The sequence below is a fragment of the Vollenhovia emeryi genome, unplaced genomic scaffold (assembly GCF_000949405.1).
Source record: "Vollenhovia emeryi isolate VEMERY1.0 unplaced genomic scaffold, V.emery_V1.0 DF939412.1, whole genome shotgun sequence".
NCBI classification, from domain to species: domain Eukaryota; kingdom Metazoa; phylum Arthropoda; class Insecta; order Hymenoptera; family Formicidae; genus Vollenhovia; species Vollenhovia emeryi.
Genome location: NW_011966954.1, coordinates 19,923 through 46,201, shown reverse-complemented (window position 1 = coordinate 46,201; position 26,279 = coordinate 19,923). Strand labels below are relative to the sequence as shown.

The 26,279-nt window shown below is 35.2% G+C and overlaps 8 protein-coding genes, 1 non-coding gene and 1 pseudogene across 9 annotated transcripts; 5 read left to right on the top strand and 5 right to left on the bottom strand.

Annotated features, from left to right (window-relative positions):
* Nucleotides 1-492: 492 nt before the first annotated feature.
* Nucleotides 493-1,111, top strand: LOC105557842 (adrenodoxin homolog, mitochondrial-like). Its single transcript, XM_012005202.1, has 2 exons — nucleotides 493-586; nucleotides 655-1,111. Exons 1-2 carry the CDS (start codon nucleotides 493-495, stop codon nucleotides 1,050-1,052), a joined length of 492 nt encoding a protein of 163 aa, XP_011860592.1. The 3' UTR covers nucleotides 1,053-1,111.
* Nucleotides 1,112-3,528: 2,417 nt separating this feature from the next.
* On the bottom strand, nucleotides 3,529-4,851 carry LOC105557841 (glutamate--tRNA ligase, chloroplastic/mitochondrial-like). Its single transcript, XM_012005201.1, has one exon. The coding sequence runs from the start codon at nucleotides 4,849-4,851 to the stop codon at nucleotides 3,529-3,531; it is 1,323 nt and encodes a 440-aa protein (XP_011860591.1).
* A 229-nt stretch (nucleotides 4,852-5,080) lies between these two features.
* Nucleotides 5,081-7,078, top strand: LOC105557840. The gene has a single exon (XM_012005200.1). It carries the CDS (start codon nucleotides 5,081-5,083, stop codon nucleotides 7,076-7,078), a length of 1,998 nt encoding a protein of 665 aa, XP_011860590.1.
* A 38-nt stretch (nucleotides 7,079-7,116) lies between these two features.
* Nucleotides 7,117-7,713, bottom strand: LOC105557839. Its single transcript, XM_012005199.1, has one exon. It carries the CDS (start codon nucleotides 7,711-7,713, stop codon nucleotides 7,117-7,119), a length of 597 nt encoding a protein of 198 aa, XP_011860589.1.
* An 886-nt stretch (nucleotides 7,714-8,599) lies between these two features.
* Nucleotides 8,600-8,673, bottom strand: Trnar-ccg. Its single transcript has one exon. It is a non-coding gene; the product is annotated as a tRNA-Arg (tRNA).
* A 3,259-nt stretch (nucleotides 8,674-11,932) lies between these two features.
* On the bottom strand, nucleotides 11,933-13,351 carry LOC105557838 (multidrug resistance protein homolog 49-like). The gene has a single exon (XM_012005198.1). It carries the CDS (start codon nucleotides 13,349-13,351, stop codon nucleotides 11,933-11,935), a length of 1,419 nt encoding a protein of 472 aa, XP_011860588.1.
* A 576-nt stretch (nucleotides 13,352-13,927) lies between these two features.
* On the bottom strand, nucleotides 13,928-15,149 carry LOC105557837 (annotated as a pseudogene).
* Nucleotides 15,150-19,960: 4,811 nt separating this feature from the next.
* On the top strand, nucleotides 19,961-22,006 carry LOC105557836. Its single transcript, XM_012005197.1, has 2 exons — nucleotides 19,961-21,306; nucleotides 21,544-22,006. Exons 1-2 carry the CDS (start codon nucleotides 19,961-19,963, stop codon nucleotides 22,004-22,006), a joined length of 1,809 nt encoding a protein of 602 aa, XP_011860587.1.
* Nucleotides 22,007-22,238: 232 nt separating this feature from the next.
* On the top strand, nucleotides 22,239-23,684 carry LOC105557835 (mitochondrial division protein fszA-like). The gene is made up of 3 exons (XM_012005196.1): nucleotides 22,239-22,637; nucleotides 22,674-23,381; nucleotides 23,607-23,684. Exons 1-3 carry the CDS (start codon nucleotides 22,254-22,256, stop codon nucleotides 23,682-23,684), a joined length of 1,170 nt encoding a protein of 389 aa, XP_011860586.1. The 5' UTR covers nucleotides 22,239-22,253.
* A 912-nt stretch (nucleotides 23,685-24,596) lies between these two features.
* On the top strand, nucleotides 24,597-25,413 carry LOC105557834 (succinate dehydrogenase [ubiquinone] iron-sulfur subunit-like). The gene has a single exon (XM_012005195.1). The coding sequence runs from the start codon at nucleotides 24,625-24,627 to the stop codon at nucleotides 25,411-25,413; it is 789 nt and encodes a 262-aa protein (XP_011860585.1). The 5' UTR covers nucleotides 24,597-24,624.
* Nucleotides 25,414-26,279: the final 866 nt, after the last annotated feature.

Sequence of the window (26,279 nt, the reverse complement as noted above, 5' to 3'; positions counted from 1 at the left end):
TCATTAAGTAGAAACGAAAAACTTACTTGACAAGCTCCGCCAGCCCACTTATTATGATAATAAGGGTGTTTATGACTCAAAACTTGTTTTTGACCTGCAGGCTCAATGACAAAATTCAGTAAAAAACTCAGGGTATTTATTGGCGGATTACATAAAATTATAGCGGCTGCATGTCTTTTTTATTTTTTCTACATTCAGCCAAATCGCGCTTAAACTAAGCGTCAGCACATTATTACAGCGCCACTTACAGTAATATAGAGTCAAAACTCGCACCACGGGGCTTCTTTTGCCTTTTTTTTCATTTGGTAAATTTCTCAAACATTTATAGCTAAACGGCAACCGTCATCCCTGTAAAGGTCAAGTATCCCGCTGCGTGTTAGCGGATGAGATACCGGGAATGAATCGCGGTATGACGGTTAAGCAATTCGTCATCCCGCTACTTGTTAGCGGGATCTCTTGTTAGCGGATGAGATACCGTGAATAAATCACGGTATGACGGTCTGCGGCGGAATGACGGTTCGCGGCGGTATGACGGTTAAGCAATTCGTCATCCCGCCGCTTGTTAGCGGGATCTATGCTAAAGGAGGTACTTGGATAACAAGAAATAGGCACTGGAATTGCAAAGAGTTTGCAAATATTAGTTATTACCTGTAGTATATAGAGAAATTAGTAAGGATTTTAATAGGAATAATATGCCATCTGTTACTTTTGTTTTACCTGATGGGAGTAAGAAAAGCTATGAAGCTGCAGAGGGAGAAACTCTGCTTAATTTAGCCCACAGAAGCGATCCAGATCTGCTTGAAGGTGCATGTGAAGGTTCTCTTGCTTGCTCTACATGCCACGTGATTGTTGATCCAGAATTTTATGATGCTGTAGAAACACATAACCCCATATCTGATGAGGAAAACGATATGTTAGATCTAGCCTTCGGCTTAACAGAGACATCAAGACTTGGATGCCAAATAAAAATCACAAAAGATATCGACGGTTTGTGTGTAACCATACCAAGGGGTACAAGAAATATATCATTGGATAAACAGGGGAATAATTAGCTATGCGTAAGATTTTTATCTATATTATCATCTCTTTACTTTTGTTTATTCCTGTAGCGTATAGTGGTTTTTGGTATTTTTCTGCATGTAAGGTAAAAAATCTTTTAGCTGAAACAATACTATACATTAACGACGAAAAGTTTGATATTTCACATGACTTCAGTGGACTTCTTTTTAACCTAATTTTCCGTGTGACAAACCCAAAATTTTCCAATGAGCAATTAACCATCTCATCTGATGCTTTATTGATAAAAAATAGATTGTTTGATAAATCAGTATATATCTACATACCAAGCAATGAAGTCAATATTGTTGTTCATGGTGATGAGAAAAAGAATATAAAATGCCACACAAACGATAGCAGCCACTTTGTTGTTAGACTAAATGATTTACCATCTTCATTGCGATTCAATAGAAATAGTACCGTAATAGACTATATAGATACACTTCGTTACGAAGATTATGGATTAAAATGTGATGTTTCAGAAAATCAGCAAAGTGTTATAACTGAAGTGAATGATAAAAGTAATTACATTCAATTTCACCTCGATAAAGAACCAAGTGGAAATACTAAACTAGGATTTGATTTTTATACTTATCGGTATAAAAATACTGCAAGTCCTGAAAATTACCTTAGTATCGACACTAAATTTGATTACGAATTTGTAAACCACATCTCAGCTTCCAGAGTTAATTTCAACATAGAGAAATTTTTAATTCAAAGTAATAATTTTTCTCTTGCTGCAGATGGTGGAGTGCAAAATTATAATTTGGTTACGTCTTCATTTAAAGACAAAATCAACGTGGCTATATCAAATTATAAAGAATTAATCTCGTTTATGATTGGTGACTCAAAAACTTCAGATGCGTTTGAAAAATTAATGTCTTTCTTATCAGAAAAAACAACTGATGACAGCGTTCAATTTTCAATAAAGTACGATGATGATGTAGGGTCAAGCTTTATTGGAAAGTTATCCATCACTGATTTTATGAACCAACTCAGTAAAATAACCCAATTAACCAAGGATGAGAGCAGTAGTTAGTTTACTTTTCATATTGATATTTCACTCAGGCGTAAACGCTTTTACTCTGGATAATAAACTCAGAGATAAAAGCATGGAAAAACGAGCAACCAGTTTATTTGAAATAATAAGGTGTCCAATATGTTCTGGCGAATCATTGTCTGAATCTGGATCTCAGATCGCGTATGATATGCGAGAAGCAATTCGTAAAAAAATCAATGATGGATACACAGATGAAGAGATAATCTCAGAGTTAAAAAATTCTTACGGCAATTCAATTATAACTACCCCACCTAGCACTTACATCTTGTGGTTTATTCCACTTACAACTCTGCTTATTGGGTGTTTTTTAATACGAAAGTATATCAGTATGTCCAGTATATTTAAACCTTTTATGTAATGTAACCGTTCACAGATTTCCACTTAATTCTTCAATCTCACTAATAGAAAGGCCAGTACACTTGACAATAGTGTTGACATCAACATTATTAGCCAGCATTGCTTTTGCGACTTCAATTTTTCCTTTCTCTATACCTTTTTCTATACCTTTCTCTTCAGCAAGATCAAGCCTGTATTCAAGAATGGCTTCTTCTTTGCGTAGATCCATTATTCTTTCTTCGTAAGCTACTAAATCTTTTTCGTTCCAACGAAACTTATCTAACTCATCATATGCTAGCTTTATTATTGGTGCCTTTTCTGCAATTTTCTTTAGATCTTCATCTGTCGTTTCTTCAGCATATTTAAAGAAAAATAACCAACGATCTACTATGCTTTCTAGCTGTTCTACTTTGCTTTTTGTAAATTTAGGTAACTCAATAAAGACAAATTGAAAATCTTTTAAGTAATGGCCGTTGGTTTTTATATCACGTATATTATGAGTAGAGATATAACCAACTTCTTCAGGAAGTAAGTTACAATTGGAAATAGCAATAAAGAAGACTTTCTTTAAATCAATGTAGTTGCCAGATTTATCTAATTGTCTTGAGTAAGCCTTAGCAGCATATAGTTGAGCGCGTTTCTCAAAACCTTTATCACGAGCCAGTTGCATCTCAATCACAAACCTATTACCAATAGAATCCTTGCAGAGAACATCAACAATACTTTGTTTATCAGAGGCAATTTCGGGATCCATGATAGTACTTAAGAATTCTACTTCTTGTATTGCACTTGCCTCAGCAAATCCTAAAATATCGTTCAAAAAGTGAATAAGGATATTCTTATTTTTTTCCGTTCCAAAGATTTTTTTGAAACACAAATCATTGCGAGGATCGAGAAATTTTGAAAGAGCCATAATGCTTGGAAAATATTAACAATTATACACTACTATTAACAATTATTCAACTATATTTTTGAAGATAGCTAGTTTCTGTATTTACTTTAAATTGAAGAAAGCTCAAATGAAAGATCGTGTTTTTCACAGAATGCAGTCTGGTTACTATATAATTTTTTGATTTTCACTTTTCTTTTAACCTTGCAATGATATTTTCTTTGCCGATAAAAATTAATAATTTAGCAAGTTCTGGGCCTGTTTCTGTTCCTGTTAAAGCTGAACGCAACTGCATAAATAAGTCTTTTGCCTTTATATCCACTGTCTGTCGAATAGCTTTTACCCACCCTGATAATGTATTTTCGTTACAATCGCCTTGAGGCAATGCATTGAACGCAATTTTTATAAGCTCCTTATCAAAAATCACAGGCTCTATATCAGATTTGCATATTTTCCACCACTTGGCCACCTCAGAAAACTTTTCTATATTGTTCCTTATAAAATACCAAAACTCTGAGGAGTCCACTCCAATTTGATTTAAACGGTCTTGCACCATTTCAAATGGCATTTGTTGCAGCACTTTGCTATTTAGCTTGTATACTTCACTCAAGCTGAATTGTACAGATGCTGAGCTAAATTTTTTAATGTCAAATGAGTCAATCAAAGATTGCATACAGGTGCAAGCTTCAATTGGATTGGATGTTCCGAGCTTCACTAAATAACTAACTAGCGCCATTGGTTCAGTCTCATCTTCTCTTATGGACTTGATATCCAGCCCGCCTTTCCGTTTCGATATCTTGCTATCATCAAAATGTAGTAGAGAAAGGTGAGCAAATATAGGAATTTTCGCTTTTAATGCTTTAATCATTTGGATTTGCACTGCGGTATTAGTTACATGATCTTCCCCACGTACAACATGGGTTACATTAAAGTCAACGTCATCAATAACAGAAGGTAGCATGTATGTGTAAATCCCATCTTCTCTTTTTACCACAGGGTCACTGACGCTACTGGTTGCAATATTTATTTCACCTTTAACTTCATCATTCCATTTAACAACTTCATTTCTATCTAACTTAAATCTAAAATGTGGCTTTCGTCCTTCTTGCTCATAATGGATTTTCTCTTGCTCAGTTAGAAGCAATGCACTTCTGTCATAAATAGGAGGAAATCCTTGTTTTAATTGCAACTTTCGTTTAATTTCTAACTCTTCTCTTGTTTCATAGCATGCATAAATATGCCCTTCTTTTATTAATTGCAAGAACACCTCGTTATAGCGCTCAAAGCGCTCTGATTGCTTAAAACTTGCATCCCAATCGATACCAATCCATTTTAGGTCTTCTATGATATTATTTATATATTTGACATCTGAACGCTGAAGGTCAGTATCATCAAAACGGAGTAAAAATTTTCCATTTTGATTACGTGTGTACATCCAACAAACCAAGGCAGTTCGTACGTTTCCTACGTGGAGGTAGCCAGTTGGGCTTGGAGCGAATCTTGTTAGCATTTAAATAGCAATATTGTAAAATAATAACTTATTTACTCTAATTTATTTTAATTTTATATAAATGTACGGCTAAAGCAAGTGAGATCTGCTAATACAATTGAGCAAGAGAAGAATAAGTATGGCTATAGCATTGTGGTACCTTTGATATTTGATGGATTAAGACCATATGATAAATTCAAGAAAATTCACAACTTGACGACAAATGCTAATGCAGCATTATATTGATATCATGACTAACTTAGAAAAGATGAGAGAAAAACTGCAAGATCAAATAAATTATCATAATGTTTTGTATCACCAAAAAAATAAGCCAGAAATAAGTGATGCTGAATATGATGAACTGAAGAAAAAGTTAGCTGAAATAGAGGCACAATTTCCAGAAATTTATGCAACACAAGATAGTGTTGGTGCTCCACCTGATGAGAGGTTTTCTAAGGTGGAACATCAAGAACCTATGCTTTCTCTTGAGAATGCTTATGATGAACAAGGTGTAGAGAAATTTTTGTCTAAAATAAAGAGGTTTTTAATTGAGGACAAAATAGAGATATTATGTGAACCAAAAATTGATGGGTTGTCGTTTTCTGCAATTTATGAGGATGGAAGATTTGTTAAAGCTGCAACTCGAGGTGACGGTTTTTTAGGGGAAGATGTCACTCACAATGTTGCAACAATAAAAGGCTTTCCTAAGTTTTTGCAAGGTGTGCAAGGAAGACTAGAAGTAAGAGGTGAAATATACATCAGTAACAGCGACTTTTTAAAGTTAAATGAAAACAATGAATTTGCCAATCCTCGAAATGCAGCTGCTGGTTCTCTAAAGCAATTGGATGCAAACATTACAGCAAGTAGACCACTTAGATATTTTGCTTATTCTTTAATTGGTGGAGCAGAGAAAAGTCAAAGTGAAATACTAAATAAGCTTGAGGCACTTGGTTTTTGCGTAAATGAGCATCAGTCCTTAACGAGTAGTTTGGATGGAATGCTGAAGTTCTATAACGAGGTCTATAGTTGTCGCTATAACTTGGATTATGATATTGATGGAATAGTCTATAAAGTAAATGATTTGGTACTACAAAATCGTCTAGGGAATACTCACAAAGCACCGCGCTCAGCACTTGCATACAAGTTTTCTGCGGTTTATGCAAAAACAAAGTTAAATAAGATATTTATACAGGTGGGCAGAACAGGGATTTTAACTCCAGTTGCAGATTTAGTGCCAGTCAATATTGGTGGGGTGCTAGTTAGTAGAGCAAGTCTGCATAACCAAGATGAGATAAAACGTAAAGACATAAGAGAGGGAGATATTGTAACAATCAAAAGGGCAGGAGATGTAATTCCCCAGATCATTGAAGTGAACAGGGATTCTCGTCTTCCAAATACACCTGAATTTGTGTTTCCTGGAGTATGCCCTGAATGTGGTAGTAAAGTACGTCAGGTTGAGGGAGAAGCGGCAGTAAGATGTCCTGAGGAATTTGCCTGTAAAGCTCAAATAATAGAAAAACTAAAGCATTTTGTATCGAAAGATGCATTTGACATTGTTGGCCTTGGTGATAAGCAGATAGAGTTTTTTTACGACCTTGGTCTGATAAAACAAATCCATGATATTTTTACTTTAGAAGAAAAATTGGATGAATTTAATCTGGAAGAACAGTCTGGCTGGGGCGAGAAATCTATAGCTAATTTGTTAAATTCTATACAAAGCAGAAGGGTAATAACTCTAGATAGGTTTATATTTTCTTTAGGTATTAGATTTATTGGCCAAGTTGCAGCAGAATTGCTTGCAGATTACTATGTTTCTTATGATAATTGGTATAATTCGATGATTGAACTGTCATCAGATAATACTGAGCTAGTAGGTATAGACGGCATAGGAAAAAAAGGGGCTGAATCTTTGGAATCATTTTTTTCTAAGGAACATAACATCAAAATGTTAAATGATCTTACTGCTTGTCTTCAAATTCTTCCTGTGAGCCCCAACTCTAGTGACTCTGTTCTAAATAATAAAATTATAGTGTTTACTGGTAAGCTACTTGCTATGAGTAGAGGAGAGGCAAAAGTAAGAGCCAAAACTCTAGGAGTAAAGGTCAGCTCACATCTTTCTGCTAAAACTGACTACCTAATTGCAGGAGAAAAACCAGGATCCAAATATAAAAAGGCAGTGGAATTAGGTGTAGAAATTTTAGATGAAGAGCAGTGGCATAAAGTGATAAGTTTGGGGGTGTTCAAATGACACTTGGATTGTATATTAAATCAAAGTTGCAAGACTATTTAGAGAGTAGCCAATTCTTTCCATCCAAGAATCATTTTATTGGCTTGCCTCAATTTTTCAATAGATGGCAAGTCTTCTGTGCTGAGTGGTAGGCGGACAGTTTGATATTCTATAAGACCAATATCATGCAAAAGTGCTTTAGTGGGTATTGGGTTGCTGGCAATAAATAGAGCTTTGCAAGCTTGTTGCCAGATATCTGTTGAACTTTTCATGTCATTTCCTGTTATTTGAGGAGTTGTTTTTTTTCTAGTTACGTGCTGGAATGACAGTAGGCATTGCTTAACATATTCATGTGCTACATGTGGCCAAACATTGGAAGCAACGGAAACCAGACCAGCCGCACCATAAGCGGCCATATCAGATATCATATTATCATCTCCGCAAAAGACCTCAATATTTGGAGCAACTTTCTTATACTGAGCTAAAGTATCAATGGTGCCACTTGAATCTTTGATAGCCCAAAATTTTTCGTGGCTGGATAAGTTGCGTACAGTTTCGGCGTGAAGACTCACTCCTGCTCTCGATGGAATATTGTAAAACATAGCCGGCACATGTGCTTTTTCAAGTAGCTTTTCAAACCATAAAGTCTGCCCCATGATTCCAGGCTTTGCATAAATTGGAGTTGTCATTAGATAGCCGTGAATAAGCATACCCCTGCAAAAATCAAGCCATTCAAGAGTCTGATATAGACTCACCCCTGGTACACCAATTATAATTTTCGTACTTAATTTTAGCTTACATACAAATTCAACTAATGTACGCTTTTCAGAATCAGTAAGCGATAGGCTTTCACCTGTGCTACCTAGCAACACTACACCATTTTCAGCTTCAGCTTGTATTGTAAGTAAACGCTGCAAACTGCTATAATCTATGCTATCCCCATTGTAATTAAAGGGAGTAACACAAGCAGTCCATAAAAATGTAGATTTCAATTTAAATTGTTAAAATGGTATTTCATCGTCGATTAGTTCATCCTTTATATCGTTGTCAAAACTTTCGTGCTTATTTTTTTGTTCTGTTTCATTTTGCTTGTATTCACTTGGCTTGTAATCGGAATTTGGTCGCGAATCCAAGAGAGTAAGAGCGCTATTAAAATTATATAGAACCACCTCTGTTGTGTATCTTTCACTACCGTTTTGGTCAGTCCATTTTCTAGTTCTCAAAGAACCTTCAACATAAACTTTACTGCCTTTGCGTGCAAAATCTTTGACGATTTTTACTAATCCTTCACTAAAAATTATAATATTATGCCATTCTGTCTTTTCAGAGCGCATACCGGAAAGTTTGTCAGTCCAACTTTCAGACGTGGCTATTGAAAAACTTGCCATCTCTTTTCCATTTTGTGTAGTCCTAATTTCAGGATCTTTTCCTAAATTACCAACTAATATGACTTTGTTTATGGTACCACCAGACATAATTATGCTCTAAATAAATCCCTTTATTATCTTATGTGAAAGTACTATTGTCAAATTTAATTAAAAGTGCGCTTGGAGGGATTCGAACCCACGGCCTTTGCCTCCGGAGGGCAACGCTCTATCCAACTGAGCTACAAGCGCATATATAGCTACCCACCCGCGGTACCTATGTTGAGATCCCGCTAACGAGCAGCGGGATGACGGTTGTCGGTAAACCTAAGTCACTTTGGCTATGTACTAAATTATTTAATAGATAAGCTATCCAAGTCAAATTTTTGTTTTGGATAAAGCGTAAACATAACACTCCCCTGTCCAAGATATACATTTTGAGAATCATTCGCATGCTTTTTTATTGCTTTTTGATCTACGGCCCATACAAAAGTCACACAATTTTCAGTGACTGAGTGCACCTTTAAGTCCTTAGTATTTATAAACAGCTTTCCGTTTACCCATATTTTCCATGTATCGGGAGAAAGATATAAAATTGAGTCTAAACTTACTACCTTACAGTCGAAATTATCTGACACCTCCTCTTTTGCAGCTCTTGAAGACCGTAAATTGAACTTTTCCATTTCATTGACTATTCTATTAACTGGCTCTTCATCAAAAAAAATGCTTTTTACGTTACTATATTGTGACAAAACGTCAAAGTCACTTTCCACTGCTTCTCTTATTATATCGTCCCGATCTGTATAGCTTAGTTTTTGATTATTAATAAAGAAACACTCTTTTGCACGCAAATTTGCTATATCAATAAAATCATCGATTTCTTGATTGCCAACTTTAAGAATACTTTCAAAATATCTTTTTTCTATCATCATTCCATACTGAGAATGATGACAAACCATTTCATCATCACCTTGTTTTTCTATATATACGCATAAATTTCCACTATTTAATCCTAATATTTTATGCTCAATAAAATCTTCATTGCCAATATATTGTCGGCAAGAATACTCCTTACAAATTGCTATGCTTTCTATGATACCTTCACAACTGCAATATGCATTAACATTGGAAATGAGTAGCGTAAAAATAAAAAACAGCTTTATGTTCATCACCTTATCTACTTAATATAGTATACCAATCAAAGACTATATTAACTCTCACTATCTCTATCATATTACCATTCAAAATTTGTTTCATAGTTGCAGCATCAATATTTCTCTGCTTGTTTAAAATAAGAGATTTGATCATAACATAACCGGGCAGATTTGGAATAGACTGTAGAAATAAAAAAATATGCTTATCGCTGATTGAACTTAAATTTAGGACCACTTCACTTTTTATTACTTTTGTGCATTCACTTTTGTTGTGAAGCTCAACTTCTTCGGGTATAGAAATTGATATTTCAGGTTCTAATATATAGTACTTTTTATATAACTTGCTAAGCTCAAAATTTAAATTTGCAATGTATCTGCTACTGTGTAAATTTGAAGAGGAAATTTTTTTCCATAAATCTAGGTTTTTATTTAGAACAACTTCCTTTTTTTGAATTCCAGTAATCTGTAAATTAATAGAATGTATTTTATCAATCGCAATTTGGTTTTTATTATAAACTTTTTCGTTATAGATAACAACATATGTTAATAACCCTATTAATCCAACAGATAATAATAAATACGATATAAACTGAATTGTAGCTTTTCTTTTTAATTGAGAGATAGTCATTAATCTACATTGCCTCTCCTATTTCAACATCAATAGATAGATTTTGCCCTTTAGCAGCAGGTAAGTCAGAAATATTAATGTCATAGGTACGAAAATTATCGTTTAAATTTTTTCGTAGTTTCTCGTATTGATAGGAAATATTTTTACCGGATCGAAAATTAAACCTTAAAGTTGTGGTAATATAACTTTTTGCCTCATTATAATTCCATTCAAATGATCGAAGCTCTATACCTGGTACTTTTAACTTTTCTACATACTTAACTTGTGCAAGAGGAGAGTATTCTATTTTTGATAAAATATTATTGATATTAATAAAATCATAAATTTCATCTATTTTTTTTACATTATAGCTTTGGCTAAGTTTTGTTAATTGGTTATTTAAGGTGCTCTGCTTTGCGGATAAATTATTAGCGACACTGAAGTTTGAATACAAATTTAGCAAACAAAGGGCGTTAATTACAACTAAAACCAAAGCGAAGTATAGAAAAATTTGAGGAGAGTTTAAATAAAGATAATTAAATAGATAAAATTCTTTAGTTTCCTTTGTATTAAAAATAGCTGCTAATTTATTCTTAAAGCTATGAAACAAAATTATGGTATCACAAAAGTTATCTTTTTCACTTATAGCTAGTTCTGCTCCTAATAGTTTGCCTAACTCATATGGAGTTAATATGTTCACACTGTTCTCTGAAAAATTTATGACTGATAAACTAGCTTTAATATCTTCTGACACTATGATGCAAAGGTCGATAGGGTTATTTTTTTCAAACCCAAACTTAGTTAAGGATCGAATAGTATCTTGCACTTCCTGATATATTCCACCAGCAATAATTCCTGGTAAATTATCATTAGTAAATGGTACTAAACGCGTAAATATCATTTTATTCTCTTTAAGAACCACTTGTCTATAGCCTCCCGTTTTAGTTGCAGCAACTATAATTTTCCAATTATTAGGATCTTTATGTAGAATCTTTTTTGTTATATTACTTATTTCTATAGGAAACATTAATATTCCCTTAAAGTTGGAGCCTATCTCAATAAACACATTCAACCAATATTCTACTAAATGCTTTGCTTTTGATGAAACAAGAAGATAGCACCAGTTTTGATTGAATTTGTTTGGCTTCTCAACCAAAAAAACTGAACCTATGTCATTATTACGAGAAAAATGCTCCATCTTTGTTTTTGCTGATAGATAGGCACTAATCTTGTTTGCCCTTGTAATAAACTGTAGCGAGTAATTTTGATCTGCATGATTAAGTACTAGGTATAAAGGTGCTTTTTTATCTGACGAAAGACATGAAATTAAATCGGAAACTGCTTTATCGTTTTTGCTCTTAACAAAATACCTTTTATTTAAAGTGTTATTTTTAAAATATAGTAACATTATGCCTTCTTCTCCAATAGAAAGCATAAACTTACTTTTGGATTTTGAACTAAACATATTGAAAAAACGTATACTTATCTAGAATTAAAAAGGCAATTTATTGAAATTCATTAAACGTTAGAGGGAAATATTGTTACAAATTTTCGCAGCAGCATTATTTATATTATAGTTTTTTTATAAAATCACTACTAATATTAAGTTATTTAAGTAATAGATTAAATTAATTAGAAAGATGTGCGTTATACTGGAACAGTTGTTATTTCGGATACAGAATTTAGAACTAACCATTTGCTGAAGAACGCTCATCTTCTGTGGTACTTGATGATGGAGCAACTAATTTGCTCAAATCTCATCTTTTGGGCCCATAGCGTAAATAACACCATCTGACATGAGGATCACCTTATCAACTACGGACAATAACGGTAGCTTGTGAGTGATGATAACAGTAGTAGTATTTTGCTTTCTTGCAATGCCAATTGCATTAATTAAGCATGCCTCTCCATTGCTATCTAAGTTAGCGTTTGGTTCATCAAGTACTAAAAGTTTTGTGTGACCATAAAAAGCTCTGGCAAGTCCAAGAAGCTGTTTTTGGCCGCCAGAGAGCGTTACTCCTCCAAGACCTCCTATTGTTGTATCATATCCATTTGGTAAGCTTAGTATTAGTTCATGTATTCCTGCAATTTTTGCTGCTTTAATTATTTCTTCAGGATTTGGATCTGGTCTCATGCGAGCAATATTAGCTTTGATACTAGTGTTAAATAACTCAATATCTTGAGGTAAGTAGCCAACATAATTACCAAAATTTTCTCGATTCCAAGTATATACATCAGCGCCATCTAGTCTGACTACACCAGATATTGGCTTCCATACACCAACAGTTAATTTTGCGATAGTGGATTTACCAGAAGCACTTGCACCAATCACACCTACTACGTCCCCTGGTTCTATAATAAATGATATTCCTTTTACTGTTGGCTTATTGCTTCCATAAGGAGTAAAAAATACTCTATCAAATTCCAATTTTCCTTCAGGTTCTGGTAGAGCCATCGTTTGCTCTCTTTTTGGCGATGTTAATATAAGTCTTTGTAGCCTTCCATATGACATTCTAGCCTGATTTAAAAACTTCCAAGTATGAACCGCAGCGTCAAATGGTGCTAACACTCTACCCATTAAAATTGAAGCAGCGATGATGCTACCAGCAGTTTTATGAGCTGTAATTGCAAGTAATGCACCTGTTCCAATTACTGATATTTGCAGAGTTGAGCGCAAAAACTTAGTGATTCCAGTAATTACATTAGAGCGATTTTGTGCTTTAATTTGCATTGCTCGATTCTGATCATTTCGTTTACACCAATCAGAGACTATGAATTCTGACATGCCCATAGCTTCAACTACTTCTGCATTTCTTGTTGCAACATCTATAGCATTGATATTCCGTATAGTTTCTTCGTTGGTTTCTTGTAATATTCGTTTAGTGGCAAGTTCATTCCATATTGCCATAGAGACTAATATAATAATTCCAGCAATAGCTATAAACCCCGTGGAGGTGTGTATCATGAAAATCACAACAAGGTAAATTAACGACCATGGAGTATCAAACAGTGAGAATATACCATTTCCTGTAATGAAATTTTTTATTACCCCGAGATCTCGTATTGCTTCACCACTTGAAGTTGAGCTCTGCACTGACGTTAGCCTGATTGACCTTACTATCAGATCTGGTGTTGCAGTTTTATCGATCCAATCACCTATTTTTGCCATGGCTAAATATCGACAAGTTTCAAGCATTGCAGAACATGCAAATGCAGATAAAGTGATAATTGTCAGCATAGTTAGTGTTGACACACTTTCGCTTGATATCACCCGATCAAGCACTTGAGAGGTATAAAGTGGTAGGAATAACATTAATAAATTGATTCCCGCACTAAACCAAAAGATGAACCAAAATGCACTTTTGCATTTTTCTAGACAAATATATAGAGTACTTTGCTTCAATTCTTTTTTTATTGATGGCGTAATTTCCACAATCTTCCTCTTAATTTGATTATATGCACCATATACAATTTTTATTACAAAAATATTAATAACGGTAGTTAGCCTGCTTTAAGTAAGTAAAATATTAATATATGTGAATAGAAAATATAAACAAAGAAGTATAGTTAATATTTCCTTCATTGCCTATAGCTGAGCTACGTCATACCGCCGCGGCGCTAACAAGAGATCCCGCTGCGGGATGACGAGGTATAAACCATCGTCATGCAGCCGCAAACCGTCATACCGCGATTTATTCGCGGTATCTCATCCGCTAACAAACAGAGGAATGACAGCAATTCTACGTCATACCGCCACGGCGCTAACAAGAGATTCCGTTAACACGTAGCGGAATGACGGTTTTTCAAATTGTCGGTCAACCTGAGTCACTTTAGCTATAATTCAGAATTGAGAGTTTTTAATAACTCTCCAACTCCCACTTTGGCCTTGGTGCAAAATTAAGTGGATCTATATAATTCTTCTGTAACCTTTCAATTCCTGCCCATCCAACCATTACTGCATTATCTGTACATAGGTTATTAGGGGGAAAAAATATATTTAAGTTTATGTGTTGTTTTAATTTTTCTCTCAAGAAATTATTTGCTGCAACTCCGCCGGTAATCACAAAGTCATTGATTTTGATATTTAAAGATTTGGCCATAATAATCGCATTACTAACCCTGTCCAGCAGTATGTCACTAATACACTCTTGAAACGAAGCACACATATCACACACATCTTGTTCGCTCATTTCGAGTTTCTGCACTAAGTTTTTTACTGCTGTCTTGATTCCAGAAAACGAAAAGTTACATCCAGAACGTTTTATCATTGCCCTTGGCAATTTAAATCTTGCACCATTGCCTTTTTTAGCTAACTTTTCAATTAATGGCCCTCCGGGATAGATTAAACCCAGCATCTTAGCAACTTTATCAAATGCTTCCCCTAACGAATCATCAAGTGTTTCTCCAAGTTTAATATATTTACCTACATCTTGTGCAATTAAAAATTGACAGTGACCACCTGATATTAGTAGGACTAAAAATGGAAATGTTACCTCATGCAGCAACCTAATAACCAATGCATGCGCTTCTAAGTGATTCACTGCAATGAACGGTTTTTGTGCTACATGCGCAATTGCTTTAGCCATCATTGTACCAACTATTAGTCCACCTATGAGTCCTGGTCCTGATGTTGCTGCAATTGCATTGAGGTCACAAAAGTTAAGGTTAGATTTTTCCACGGCGCTTTTTATTAGACCACTTAAATGCTTCATATGAGCACGTGAAGCTATTTCAGGGATCACCCCACCGCGTTTTTTGTGTTCTGTTTGAGAAAGAATCTCGTGAGCAAGGACCTGCTTTTCACTATTTACAATCGCTACTGCAGTTTCGTCGCAGCTTGTTTCAACAGCTAAAATGGTTTTCATGTATATTCGAACACTTTATTATAAAAACTATATCTTGAAACGCTGTAGAAGTTAACTGCAAAGTTAACTTCTATAGCTAAAAGATTTACCGACAACCGTCATTCCGCTGCTTGTTAGCTGATGAGATATCGCAAATGAATCTACAATCGTATGAACATTGCGCCATTGAGATGGAGCACTTTCTTGTTATTCCAGGTCTCCTCTCTCGTCATCCCGGTGCGTGACACTGGGATCTCACTTAGTAATTTCGTAATATAAATCACACCAATTTGGGTTTTTTCTTGCAACTAAATTGATTTTCCATTCCCTTCTCCAACTTTTTAGAAGTTTTTCTCTATTAAGAGCCGAATCTACGTCTTGAAATTCTTCAAAATAAACTAATTTTTGTACATTATATTTCGACGTAAAACCGGGAATAACCTTGTTCTTATGCTCCCAAATTCGTTTAATTAAATTCGACGTAACACCTACATATAGAGCCTTATTGTGTCTACTTGCAAGTATATAAATATAATAGTTTTTCATAAAATTTAGATCCCAGTGTCACGCACTGGGATGACAGGAAGAGGAGACTGAGATAACAAATGTGAGTGCTGATGTAACAAATGTAAATGCTCGAATGACATCAATAGTTATATACATTTTATCACTAAACTAGACGTTCGTACAGCTGTGGAATGAATTGCGGTATGACGTAGGAAAACCTGCACTATAAGCTAATCATCATCTCCAAATATGGAGCTAATTTTTTTGCCCCCAGGAGAAAATTTATTAGTCCAATTGCTTTGCACTTTGGTTACGTCTTTAGTGGTGGTTTTATTGCTGTATTCCTTGATTTCCTTATCTATTCTATCCATCATTTGTGGATCCAGGCAGCTCTTTTTCCATTGATCAGTAGCAAGGAACACTTTGTTTAAATCTTGAGTGCGAATTAAGTATTCTTTATCCTTAGGATAAACCTCTTGTGCCCAAGCAAATAGCTCAAAATAGCGTGCAAATAATTCAGATGCACGTGATTTTGCAGTTTGATAAGCCTGTATCTCCTTAAATATAACTTGGCCGATAATTTTCTGCACAAGAATATTTGCTTGCTTTAGGTTCTGCTCGACATCTTGATAAACTTTATGGAGAAATTCCTGTTCCAAACTTAAGTTCAGTTCATTTTCAACCATATGTGAAAGTTCGTGTACTATAATGTATGGGTTTGACTTCCTCAGTACAATAACATATCTATTTACACTGGAAGATTGAATTGTCTTACACATCCCCTCTTCCATATCCACTAATCCCTCTTGGTATATTTCAAATGAGAGCCTATTTTGCTTTATTAGTGATAAAGTGAGGTTTAATGTGTTTCTAAACTTCTCAAATTGATAGAGATACTCAATATATCGTATTACATTTTCACTGCTTCCTACTTTAGTCGCTTGTTTTATTAAATTCCTGATTAGCATACCTTATTATTAAAGGAATTTTTTTTATACTCAAGAGCTATAAAGTGTTTTTAGGGAGCCTGATTGCATGGCTAAAGTAATTCATGTTTACTGATAACCGTCATACCGCGATTCATTCCACAACTGTACGAACGTTGTAGTTTGGGCCACCAGTGGGCAGTGCCATGACACTGGGATCCAGGTTTTTTAGAGCTATCATAGGATGACAGAAGCACACTTTGTCATGCCAGTGCGTGACACTGGGATCTCATTTCGTAACTTCATAGTATAAATTATTTCAAATTGTATCTATTTGCAAATATAGTAATTTTGCATAAAAAATTAGATCCCAGTGTCACGCACTGGCATGACAAGAAGAGGGCTACTCGGATGACAAATAAAGGAGCACTCGCATGACACTTGTAGCCCTACGTCATACCGCGATTCATTCGCGGTATCTCTTAACATAGATCCCGCTGCGGGATGACGGTTGTCGGTGAACCTAAGTTACTTTAGCTGTAAACATTAAGAAATTTACCAAACGAAAAAAAAGGCAAAAGAAGACCTGGTCATTGTCTATTTTCAGTATTTGGCGTTTTTTTAAATCTTAAACACTGCAATTTAGCTGCTTTTAAACGCAACTCACCTTAGTTTAAATGTTTAAGAAATTTACTAAGCAGAAAAAAAGGCAAAAGAAACTCCGCGTTAGCTAGTTGTCACTCTCTAATCCTGCAAATTGGCGTACTATACTGTCTTAAACGACTTATAAGCGCGTTTCAGCTTATATAGGTAAAAACCCAGAAATGTTGTGAAGACATAAGGTGCACATAGTGCAAAAAATTAAAAATAAGACGCCAACTACGTTGTTTTCTTGCTGTTTAATCTGCACAGATGAAGATAACTGAATACCTTCACTATCATGATAAGGGGGCTGGCGGAGTTTGTCAAGTAAGTTTTTTTGTTTCTATTCCCAATGTTATATGATTATGCAAGAAGTCTAATACTCATAGTTTCAAGCATATATTGAAATATTTCATTAGCTATAGCAACATCTTGGCGCGGGGCTTTGCCGTGTTCTATAAACACAGAGATTGCGTAGCGCGGGTTATGGTAAGGACCATAAGCGATAAATAACTTATGACTTTCACCCTTAGAGTTTATCTCTGGTGTACCGGTTTTGCCGGCAATTTGTATGCCGCTTAGCCCTTTTCTATAGTTAGAATTCACCACTTCAAACATAGCTTTTCGAATTATACTAAAATGCTCATAATCTACATCAATGTCAGGGAAATTTTGCACTGTATTACTCATTTCAATGTGGGGAATTACCTCTTTTCCTGTTGCAATCCTCGCTGCAAGAACTGCAAGCTGCAGTGGTGTTGTAAGCAAATACCCTTGTCCTATAACTAAGTTGATAGTGTCACCTAAATACCACTCTGAATACAGCTTTCGTGTACGCCAATCTCTATCGGGCAACAATCCTGGAGCTTCTTCCTTAAACGTTCCAATCAGCGACCCACCGCCAATACCAAATTTTCTGGCCATTTCCACCAGAGAGTCTACACTTATTTTTTTTCCTATGTTATAAAAGTAAGTGTTGCATGATAATGCCATTGCCTCATTTAAAGATACATACCCATGGACTTTGCTTTTCAGACAACGAAATTTCCGCTCACCTATTTTCATATAGCCCTTGCACGAGAATTTCTCTTCTGGTGTTATTATCCCGTCTTTTAAACCCGCAAGCGCAACTATTACTTTAAATATTGAACCAGGTGGAATTTGATATGATAACGCACGATTCACAAGCGGTAATGAAGGAGCATTCAAGTTTTCCCAAGTCTCATTTGATAGCCTGCTAGCAAAAAGATTATTATCGTAAGAAGGTGAATTGTATAGCGCTAAAATTTCTCCATTATTTACATCAATTACCACTGCGGAGCCCTGGTGATCTTTAAATACCTCTGCGATTTTCTCTTGCAGATTAATATCAATTGTTAGCTGTACATCTTGTCCGTCTTGTTGTGGTATGCTTGATAATTCTTTTATGACGCGTTTTTTAGAATTTATTTCCTGCTCAGATTTTCCTAGCTTGCCTTTCAATATATGATCATATGTATATTCAATACCGCTGATTCCTACTTCGTTTATGCCTTGCTGTCTTTTTGTATATCCGATTACATGGGAACATATTGAACCAAACGGGTAATAACGTTTATAAAGAGCAGTTACTTTTGTTTCTGACGATCTTGCTATTTTAGATTCGACTTCTGATAATGTTTGCAAATCGACCTCCTCACCAGAAGTTTTTTGCCCATCAAACAGAACAACATACGAAATTTTGTTTACCGCAAGTTCAGTGCTATTCCTATCTAAAATTTTGCCCCGCTGAGGCATAATAGCGGTGATTCGTACCCTATTGTTATTAGACAGCGTTTCGTATTTTTGTCTGTTTCGTATCTGTAAATTATATAACCTATAGCTAAAAACAGCGGAAATGGTAAGCTGAATACCACCTAATATGAATGCTCTGCGGTTAAAGACTTTATTTTTTGTCCACATAACATTCCTTCAAAACGCACTTTTTTCCCCTCTTTTATTGTTACACTTCTGGCTTTTACCGTATTACAAACCCTTTTTTCCCATTCACTTAAGGTAACAAACTTGTAACCCGATTTTTTTAGTATTTTAATAATATGAGGTAAAGCTTCAATTGTGTTTGATCTGTTATTGTGATCATGAAACAGCACAACTGCTCCATTGTGTACATTACTTAAAACTCTTTCAACTAAAGTTTCTGGCTTATCACCTTGCCAATCTAGCGAATCAACTGTCCATAATATCGAATACATGTCCAATTTATTAGTATTTTCAATCAGATTATCGTCATGACATCCATATGGCGGGCGAAACCATTTTACATCTTGTTTTATTGCATTTTTAATTGCTGTATTTGTCTTTTCCAATTCTTGCAATTGTTCCTCACTTGAAAGTGATGTCAACTTCCTATGCGACCAAGAGTGATTGCCTAGCTCATGACCTGCTTCATGGATTTTCTTTACTATCTCATATGTTTTTTTATTTATATGTTCACCAAGCACAAAAAACGTTGCTTTTGCTTCATAGCTTTCCAGAACATTAATAATATCGTTTACTCTATTGTTGGAAGGCCCATCATCAAACGTAAGCGCAACAAACTTATCGTCATTATTCAACAATTTTTTTATATTACTTAAATTTCTATATGATAGATCCAGATTACAACTGAGCCCACAGTATGGTAAATTAAAATTACAATCACCACAGAAAACCGCGCTTGAGTATAGCAAAAGAAAAGTTATTATCCTTATAAACATTTTATAATCAGCAAAGTGATAGATACTATGCACTTTTTTGCTAAGTTAAGCCATCTTTAATTGCTGTAGCCTTTACTTCATCACTTCTTTAATATATTATATTAACAATTTTATATAATGTATTATGATTGCAAATATAAATACCGTTGCGCTTCAGGGAATTAGCACAGTAAATGTCAATGCACAAATTCATATGGCAAATGGTATTCCAGCTTTTAATATTGTTGGATTGCCAGATAAAACTGTTGCGGAATCCAAAGAACGCATCAGAGCAGCATTAAATTCAATCAATCTACTACTACCTCCAAAAAGAATTACAGTTAATCTCTCCCCTGCGGATTTACTGAAAGAAGGTAGTCATTATGACTTGGCTATTGCTATTGGACTACTTGTTGTAATGAATGTGATACCAGTTGAAAAAGTTCAGTCTTATATAATCATGGGTGAACTGGCTCTTGATAGCAGAGTTATTCCAGTTTCAGGTGTGCTGCCAACAGCAATTAATGCAAAAAAGGACAATAAAGGAGTAATTTGCCCGAGAGGAAATGGTGTAGAAGCTGTATGGGTGAAGAATGTTTCAATTCTGGCTATAGAGAAATTAACTGGTATTATCAGACACTTTAAGGGTAAGCAATTAATTCAGCCAGTAATTTTTAATTATAGTGATGCACCCCAAGAAAAAAGATTGGTTCCCGATATGAAGGATATCAAAGGCCAAGTTGTTGCAAAAAGAGCAGCTGAAATTGCAGCAGCAGATGGGCATAATATGCTTCTTGTTGGCCCTCCTGGTACTGGAAAATCAATGCTTGCTAAGCGCTTTATAGGATTGCTGCCTGATTTAACCGAACAGGAGATGATTGATGTTAATATTATTTCCAGCATAACAAAAACTGGTAATGAAATATTCAAAGTAACTCGTCCCTTTCGTGAACCTCATCATTCATGCTCTATGCCAGCGATGATAGGGGGAGGAAAGAATGCAAAACCTGGAGAAATTACCATGGCTCACAATGGCGTGTTATTCCTTGATGAGTTGCCAGAATTTCCAAGACTTGTGCTTGATTCTCTGCGCCAACCACTTGAAGATAGAAAAGTTACCGTTGCAAGGGCAAATGCTCACATAACCTACCCTGCAAATTTTCAACTGATTGCTGCAATGAACCCTTGCAGGTGCGGTTATTTAGGTGATGCAAGCAGATCGTGCAACAAAGCTCCAAAGTGTGGCACAGATTACAAAAACAAAATATCAGGCCCATTGCTTGATAGAATAGACATATGCATTGAAATGCCAAACGTTAGCATACTCTCTCCTGAAATCTCTGTGGAGGGAGAAAGTACTAAAATCATAAGAGAAAGAGTGATAGCAGCAAGAAAAGTTCAAACTGAGCGCTATAGTGAATTAAATATTCGTTGCAATTCAGAAGTAAGCGGTGAAGCATTTAATAAATTTACTGAACCAGATCAGGCAGGGTTAGAATTGCTAAAATACGTACTAAAAGAAAATTACATTTCCAATCGAGGCTACACACGTGTATTAAAAGTTGCAAGAACCATTGCAGATCTTGCAAAAAGTGAAGAAGTAAAAAGAGCACACATTGCTGAAGCGCTGAATTACAGAATAAGGATATATTAAAACATTAGTTTACTTGACAGATAATTTATTTCACTATATACTGCCCTTAATGAAATTTTAACATTCTATTTAAGGAGTAGAGTTATGGCATTAACAAATTATGAGTATAAAGAAGGGGATAGCATTTTTCATGCTACTTCAGAAGGATATAAACAAGCTGGTAATGAACACTGGGGAGTTACAGGTGCTGCTGGTGGGTTTGGTCAGTATATTAAGGATAATAAGTTAAGAACAGCATTATTTCCGCTTGCAGTTGCAAGTATTGTCTTTACAGCAATGCATATGAAAGCAGGCTTTGTTAGTGCAGCAGAAGCTTCTGGGTTTCTTGCTAAGACTGCCAGTTACTTTGTTGGGACAAATCAAGCAATAGCTGCTTCATTACCTGGATTTATCGGAACAGGTGTTGCTGGTCAGATAGTTGCGGGTGCCATAATGGCAATTGCTGCAGCTGCTGTTCTTTATGGAACATGTCAAGTTGCCTCAAAATTAAAAGATGTTGCGGTTGAAGCATGTGAAGGAAAAGAAAAAACTGCATAATAACTTCAACAAAACAAAAAGGGATAGGTTTCTGTCCCTTTTTATAAACATTTTCTATTTTTTGCATCGGTTAAGTGATGTCATTTAAGAATCTAGTTATTATAATTAACGGCACTTATTAGTATAAATATTAAGAATAAGTAAATCCTGTTTACTGTTTACGCCTATAGAAGTGAAAAATATTTGCATATTATTAAAAAAGCGGTAACTTACTATCAAGTGAATTCGCTAAATTTGAGTAATTTAAATGTCAATTGACCTTAGTCTGCCGGAGTTACCTATATTACACCCAAGGATTACCGTTGTGGGAGTGGGTGGTGCTGGTGGAAATGCTGTGAATAACATGATCCAATCTAATTTGCAAGGAGTGAATTTTGTTGTAGCAAACACTGATGCTCAAGCGCTGGAAAAGTCGTTATGCGATAAAAAAATTCAACTGGGTATTAACTTAACCAAGGGTCTTGGTGCTGGTGCTTTGCCTGATGTTGGCAAAGGTGCAGCAGAAGAATCAATCGATGAAATTATGGAGCATATAAAAGATAGTCATATGCTTTTCATCACAGCAGGAATGGGCGGTGGTACTGGAACCGGTGCAGCACCGGTAATTGCAAAAGCAGCCAGAGAAGCAAGAGCCGCAGTTAAGGATAGAGCGCCAAAAGAAAAAAAGATATTGACTGTTGGAGTTGTAACTAAACCGTTCGGTTTTGAAGGTGTGCGCCGCATGCGCATTGCAGAGCTTGGACTTGAAGAACTGCAAAAATACGTGGATACACTTATTGTCATTCCAAATCAGAATTTATTTAGAATTGCAAATGAAAAAACTACATTTTCTGATGCATTTAAACTTGCTGATAATGTTCTGCATATTGGCATCAGAGGAGTAACTGACTTGATGGTCATGCCAGGGCTTATTAATCTTGACTTCGCTGATATAGAAACAGTAATGAGCGAGATGGGCAAAGCGATGATCGGCACCGGAGAGGCAGAAGGAGAAAATAGAGCAATTAGTGCTGCGGAAGCTGCAATATCCAATCCATTGCTTGACAATGTATCAATGAAAGGTGCTCAAGGAATATTAATTAACATTACTGGTGGCGGAGATATGACTCTGTTTGAAGTTGATGCTGCAGCCAATAGAGTGCGTGAAGAAGTAGATGAAAATGCAAATATAATATTTGGTGCCACTTTTGATCAAGCGATGGAGGGAAGAGTTAGAGTTTCTGTTCTTGCAACTGGCATTGATGGTCGCAATAATAAATCAGAAACTTCACCTATAAGTCAGAGTGAAGACTCAGAGAAAGAGAAATTTAAGTGGCCCTATAGTCACAGTGAAAGTATGCAAGACAAAACACTGGAAACAAAACCAACTGAACAGGTAAGCGAAGGAGCTAAATGGGGCAGCAATGTTTATGATATACCGGCTTATTTAAGAAGAAAAAAATAATGCAACTTTGGCTACTCAAGTCAGAGCCAAGTGAATATTCATGGCAAAAAATGGAAAAGGAGCAGGTAGTTGAGTGGGATGGCGTGCGCAATTATCAAGCTCAAAATTACATGAAAATTATGAAAGTAAGCGATCTTGCGTTTTTTTATCATACAGGCAAAGAGAAAGCAATACTTGGAATCGTTGAAGTATTTAAAGAGTATTATCATGTTAATGATCACAAGTTCGGATTAGTGAATGTAAAGTTTTTGAAACCTTTAAATAACCAAGTAACGTTAAATAATATAAAACAAAACCCACTTTTGAAAAATATGGCTATATTAAAACAACCACGTTTATCAATTGCCCCAGTTTCGGAAATTGAATGGAATGAAATAATAAGCATGAGTGATGTGTAACACCCTGTCATCCCAGCGCTTGACACTGGAATCTATAGTTCTCCTTTTATGGTCACGCACACAACTGTACAAATGTTGCGATTTGAAAGTAGTCTCTGCTAGGAAGGATGTCATCCCAGTGCCCAGACACTGGGATCCAGGAATTTTGATTTTAAATGAGTGCACCAGATGGTTGTATAATAAAAACTGGATTCCAGTGTCAGCTACTTGCATGACACCCTTACTGGTGCGTTACTCATGTTAGAAGTAAATGTTCTTGATGAGAGATGGCGCAGCATTACAGATGATCCAGAGGGTTTTGTATTAAATATTATAAACACTTCTCTAAAAGAATTAAAAATAGACCACTATAAACCAAATATATCAATAGCTCTGGCTGATGATGACTTGCTACATCAACTTAATTTAAAATTTAGAGAAATGGATAAGCCAACTAACGTGCTATCATTTCCGTGTGAACAATTGTCTAATGAGTGCGATTTAGGAGACATAGCAATTTCAATAGACACAATAAAAAGAGAATCGCATGAGTATTGTATACCCATTCTTGCTCACATTGCACACATGTTAGTGCATGGATTACTGCATTTACTTGGTTATGATCACCAAAAAAAAGATGAAGAAATTATAATGCAAAATCTAGAAAGAGAGATTTTAGCTTTGCTTGGCTACAATATGTGCGCGATTTAAAAGGAATTTAATAAAAATATAGTAGATGATAATAAAATATGTTATCTACAAAGGGTTTTAGCTATAAACAATAAAAGGTAAGTGATATGGTTCAGTTTTCTTTGCCAAAGAATTCTAAAATTAATCAAAAGGGCAAAATTTATCCTATTCCTGCTAGAGCAAAAAACATCAGAAGATTTCAAATTTACCGTTGGTCTGCTGATGACGAGAAAAACCCTAGAATAGACATATTTTTTATTGATATGGATAGTTGTGGCCCTATGGTACTTGATGCATTAATAAAAATAAAGGATGAAATAGATTCGACTTTAACTTTCAGACGTTCTTGTAGAGAAGGCATATGTGGATCTTGTGCCATGAATATTGATGGAACCAATACTCTTGCATGTACTAGATCTATACACGATATAAAAGGTGACGTAAAAATATATCCATTACCTCACATGTATGTGATAAAGGACCTAGTCTCGGACTTGAGACAATTTTATGAGCAATACAAATCAATTAAACCTTGGTTACAAGCAGATAAGCCTGCCCTACCAAATAAAGAATACTCTCAATCTCCTGAAGATAGAAAAAAATTAGATGGCTTGTCCGACTGTATATTATGTGCTTGCTGTTCGACTGGCTGCCCAAGCTACTGGTGGAATAGTGATAAATTTTTAGGACCAGCAATACTATTACAAGCCTACAGATGGATTGCTGACAGCCGTGATAATAAGACAGGTGAAAGACTTGATGTTTTAAACGACCCATTCAAGTTGTATCGTTGTCATACAATAATGAATTGCACAAAAACTTGTCCTAAAGGACTTAATCCAGCAAGAGCAATAGCGAAAGTAAAACAGCTCATGGTGGAGAAAGAAGGAGTTTAAGTATCATCTTTTGCATTCTTCGTAAGAGAACAGCAAACCTTCCGAAGCGTAGGGTATTGTTAATACCCTGAACGCTTTTCCATTCGTAAAATGCATCGTATCATCATACGATGCAAATAATTTTTTGAATAACTCATGTCTTTGGTTACTAATAGTTTGAAAATCCTCTTTTTCTAAAAGCTTTTTAGATTCGAAGAGGTAAAGCATAACTTCATGATAAGTTGGATAAGATGCCAAAAATTTTGGGTCAAATTGAAAAGTTTTTATGAAAGCATTATTATAAAATTTTAGCTTTTGATTCTTACTATATATTACTATAGCAACCGGCAACCTCTCAAGCAAATTTTTCTGTGTAGCTAAATAACTGTTTAATTCAGTATATAATTTCTCTGCATCACTAACATCTTTCCCATACATTACTATGCTACCAGAACCTTGTATTGGAATTTTAACAAAATCGAAAACCTTAGGTTCGTTCTTGTAAGTTACGACATGCCTTCCTGGTTTTGTGCTATGAGCGCTACTGGTAATAGCAAATTTCTTAGAGCCATCTACATATTTATCATAAAACAAATTATAAAATTCTACCTTTCTATTCTTATTATATTTTAGTATTGGAAATGGTAAAGAGTTGAAAACATTTTTATAGCTCTCCACTTCTTGTGTAAGCTTACTATTTTCTAGCTCAAGTCCGTGAGCTTTTATTTTACAGTCTGAAACATTCCTTATCCATAACAGCACACCAATCACATTGTTAGAATCATCTATTATACTTCTGCCATAACATATGCAATAAACCTCACTGTCTTTTGACTTTAAATCTAGAGTAAAAGATTTATTTATTTCCTTTGCCTCAGCAAAATTTT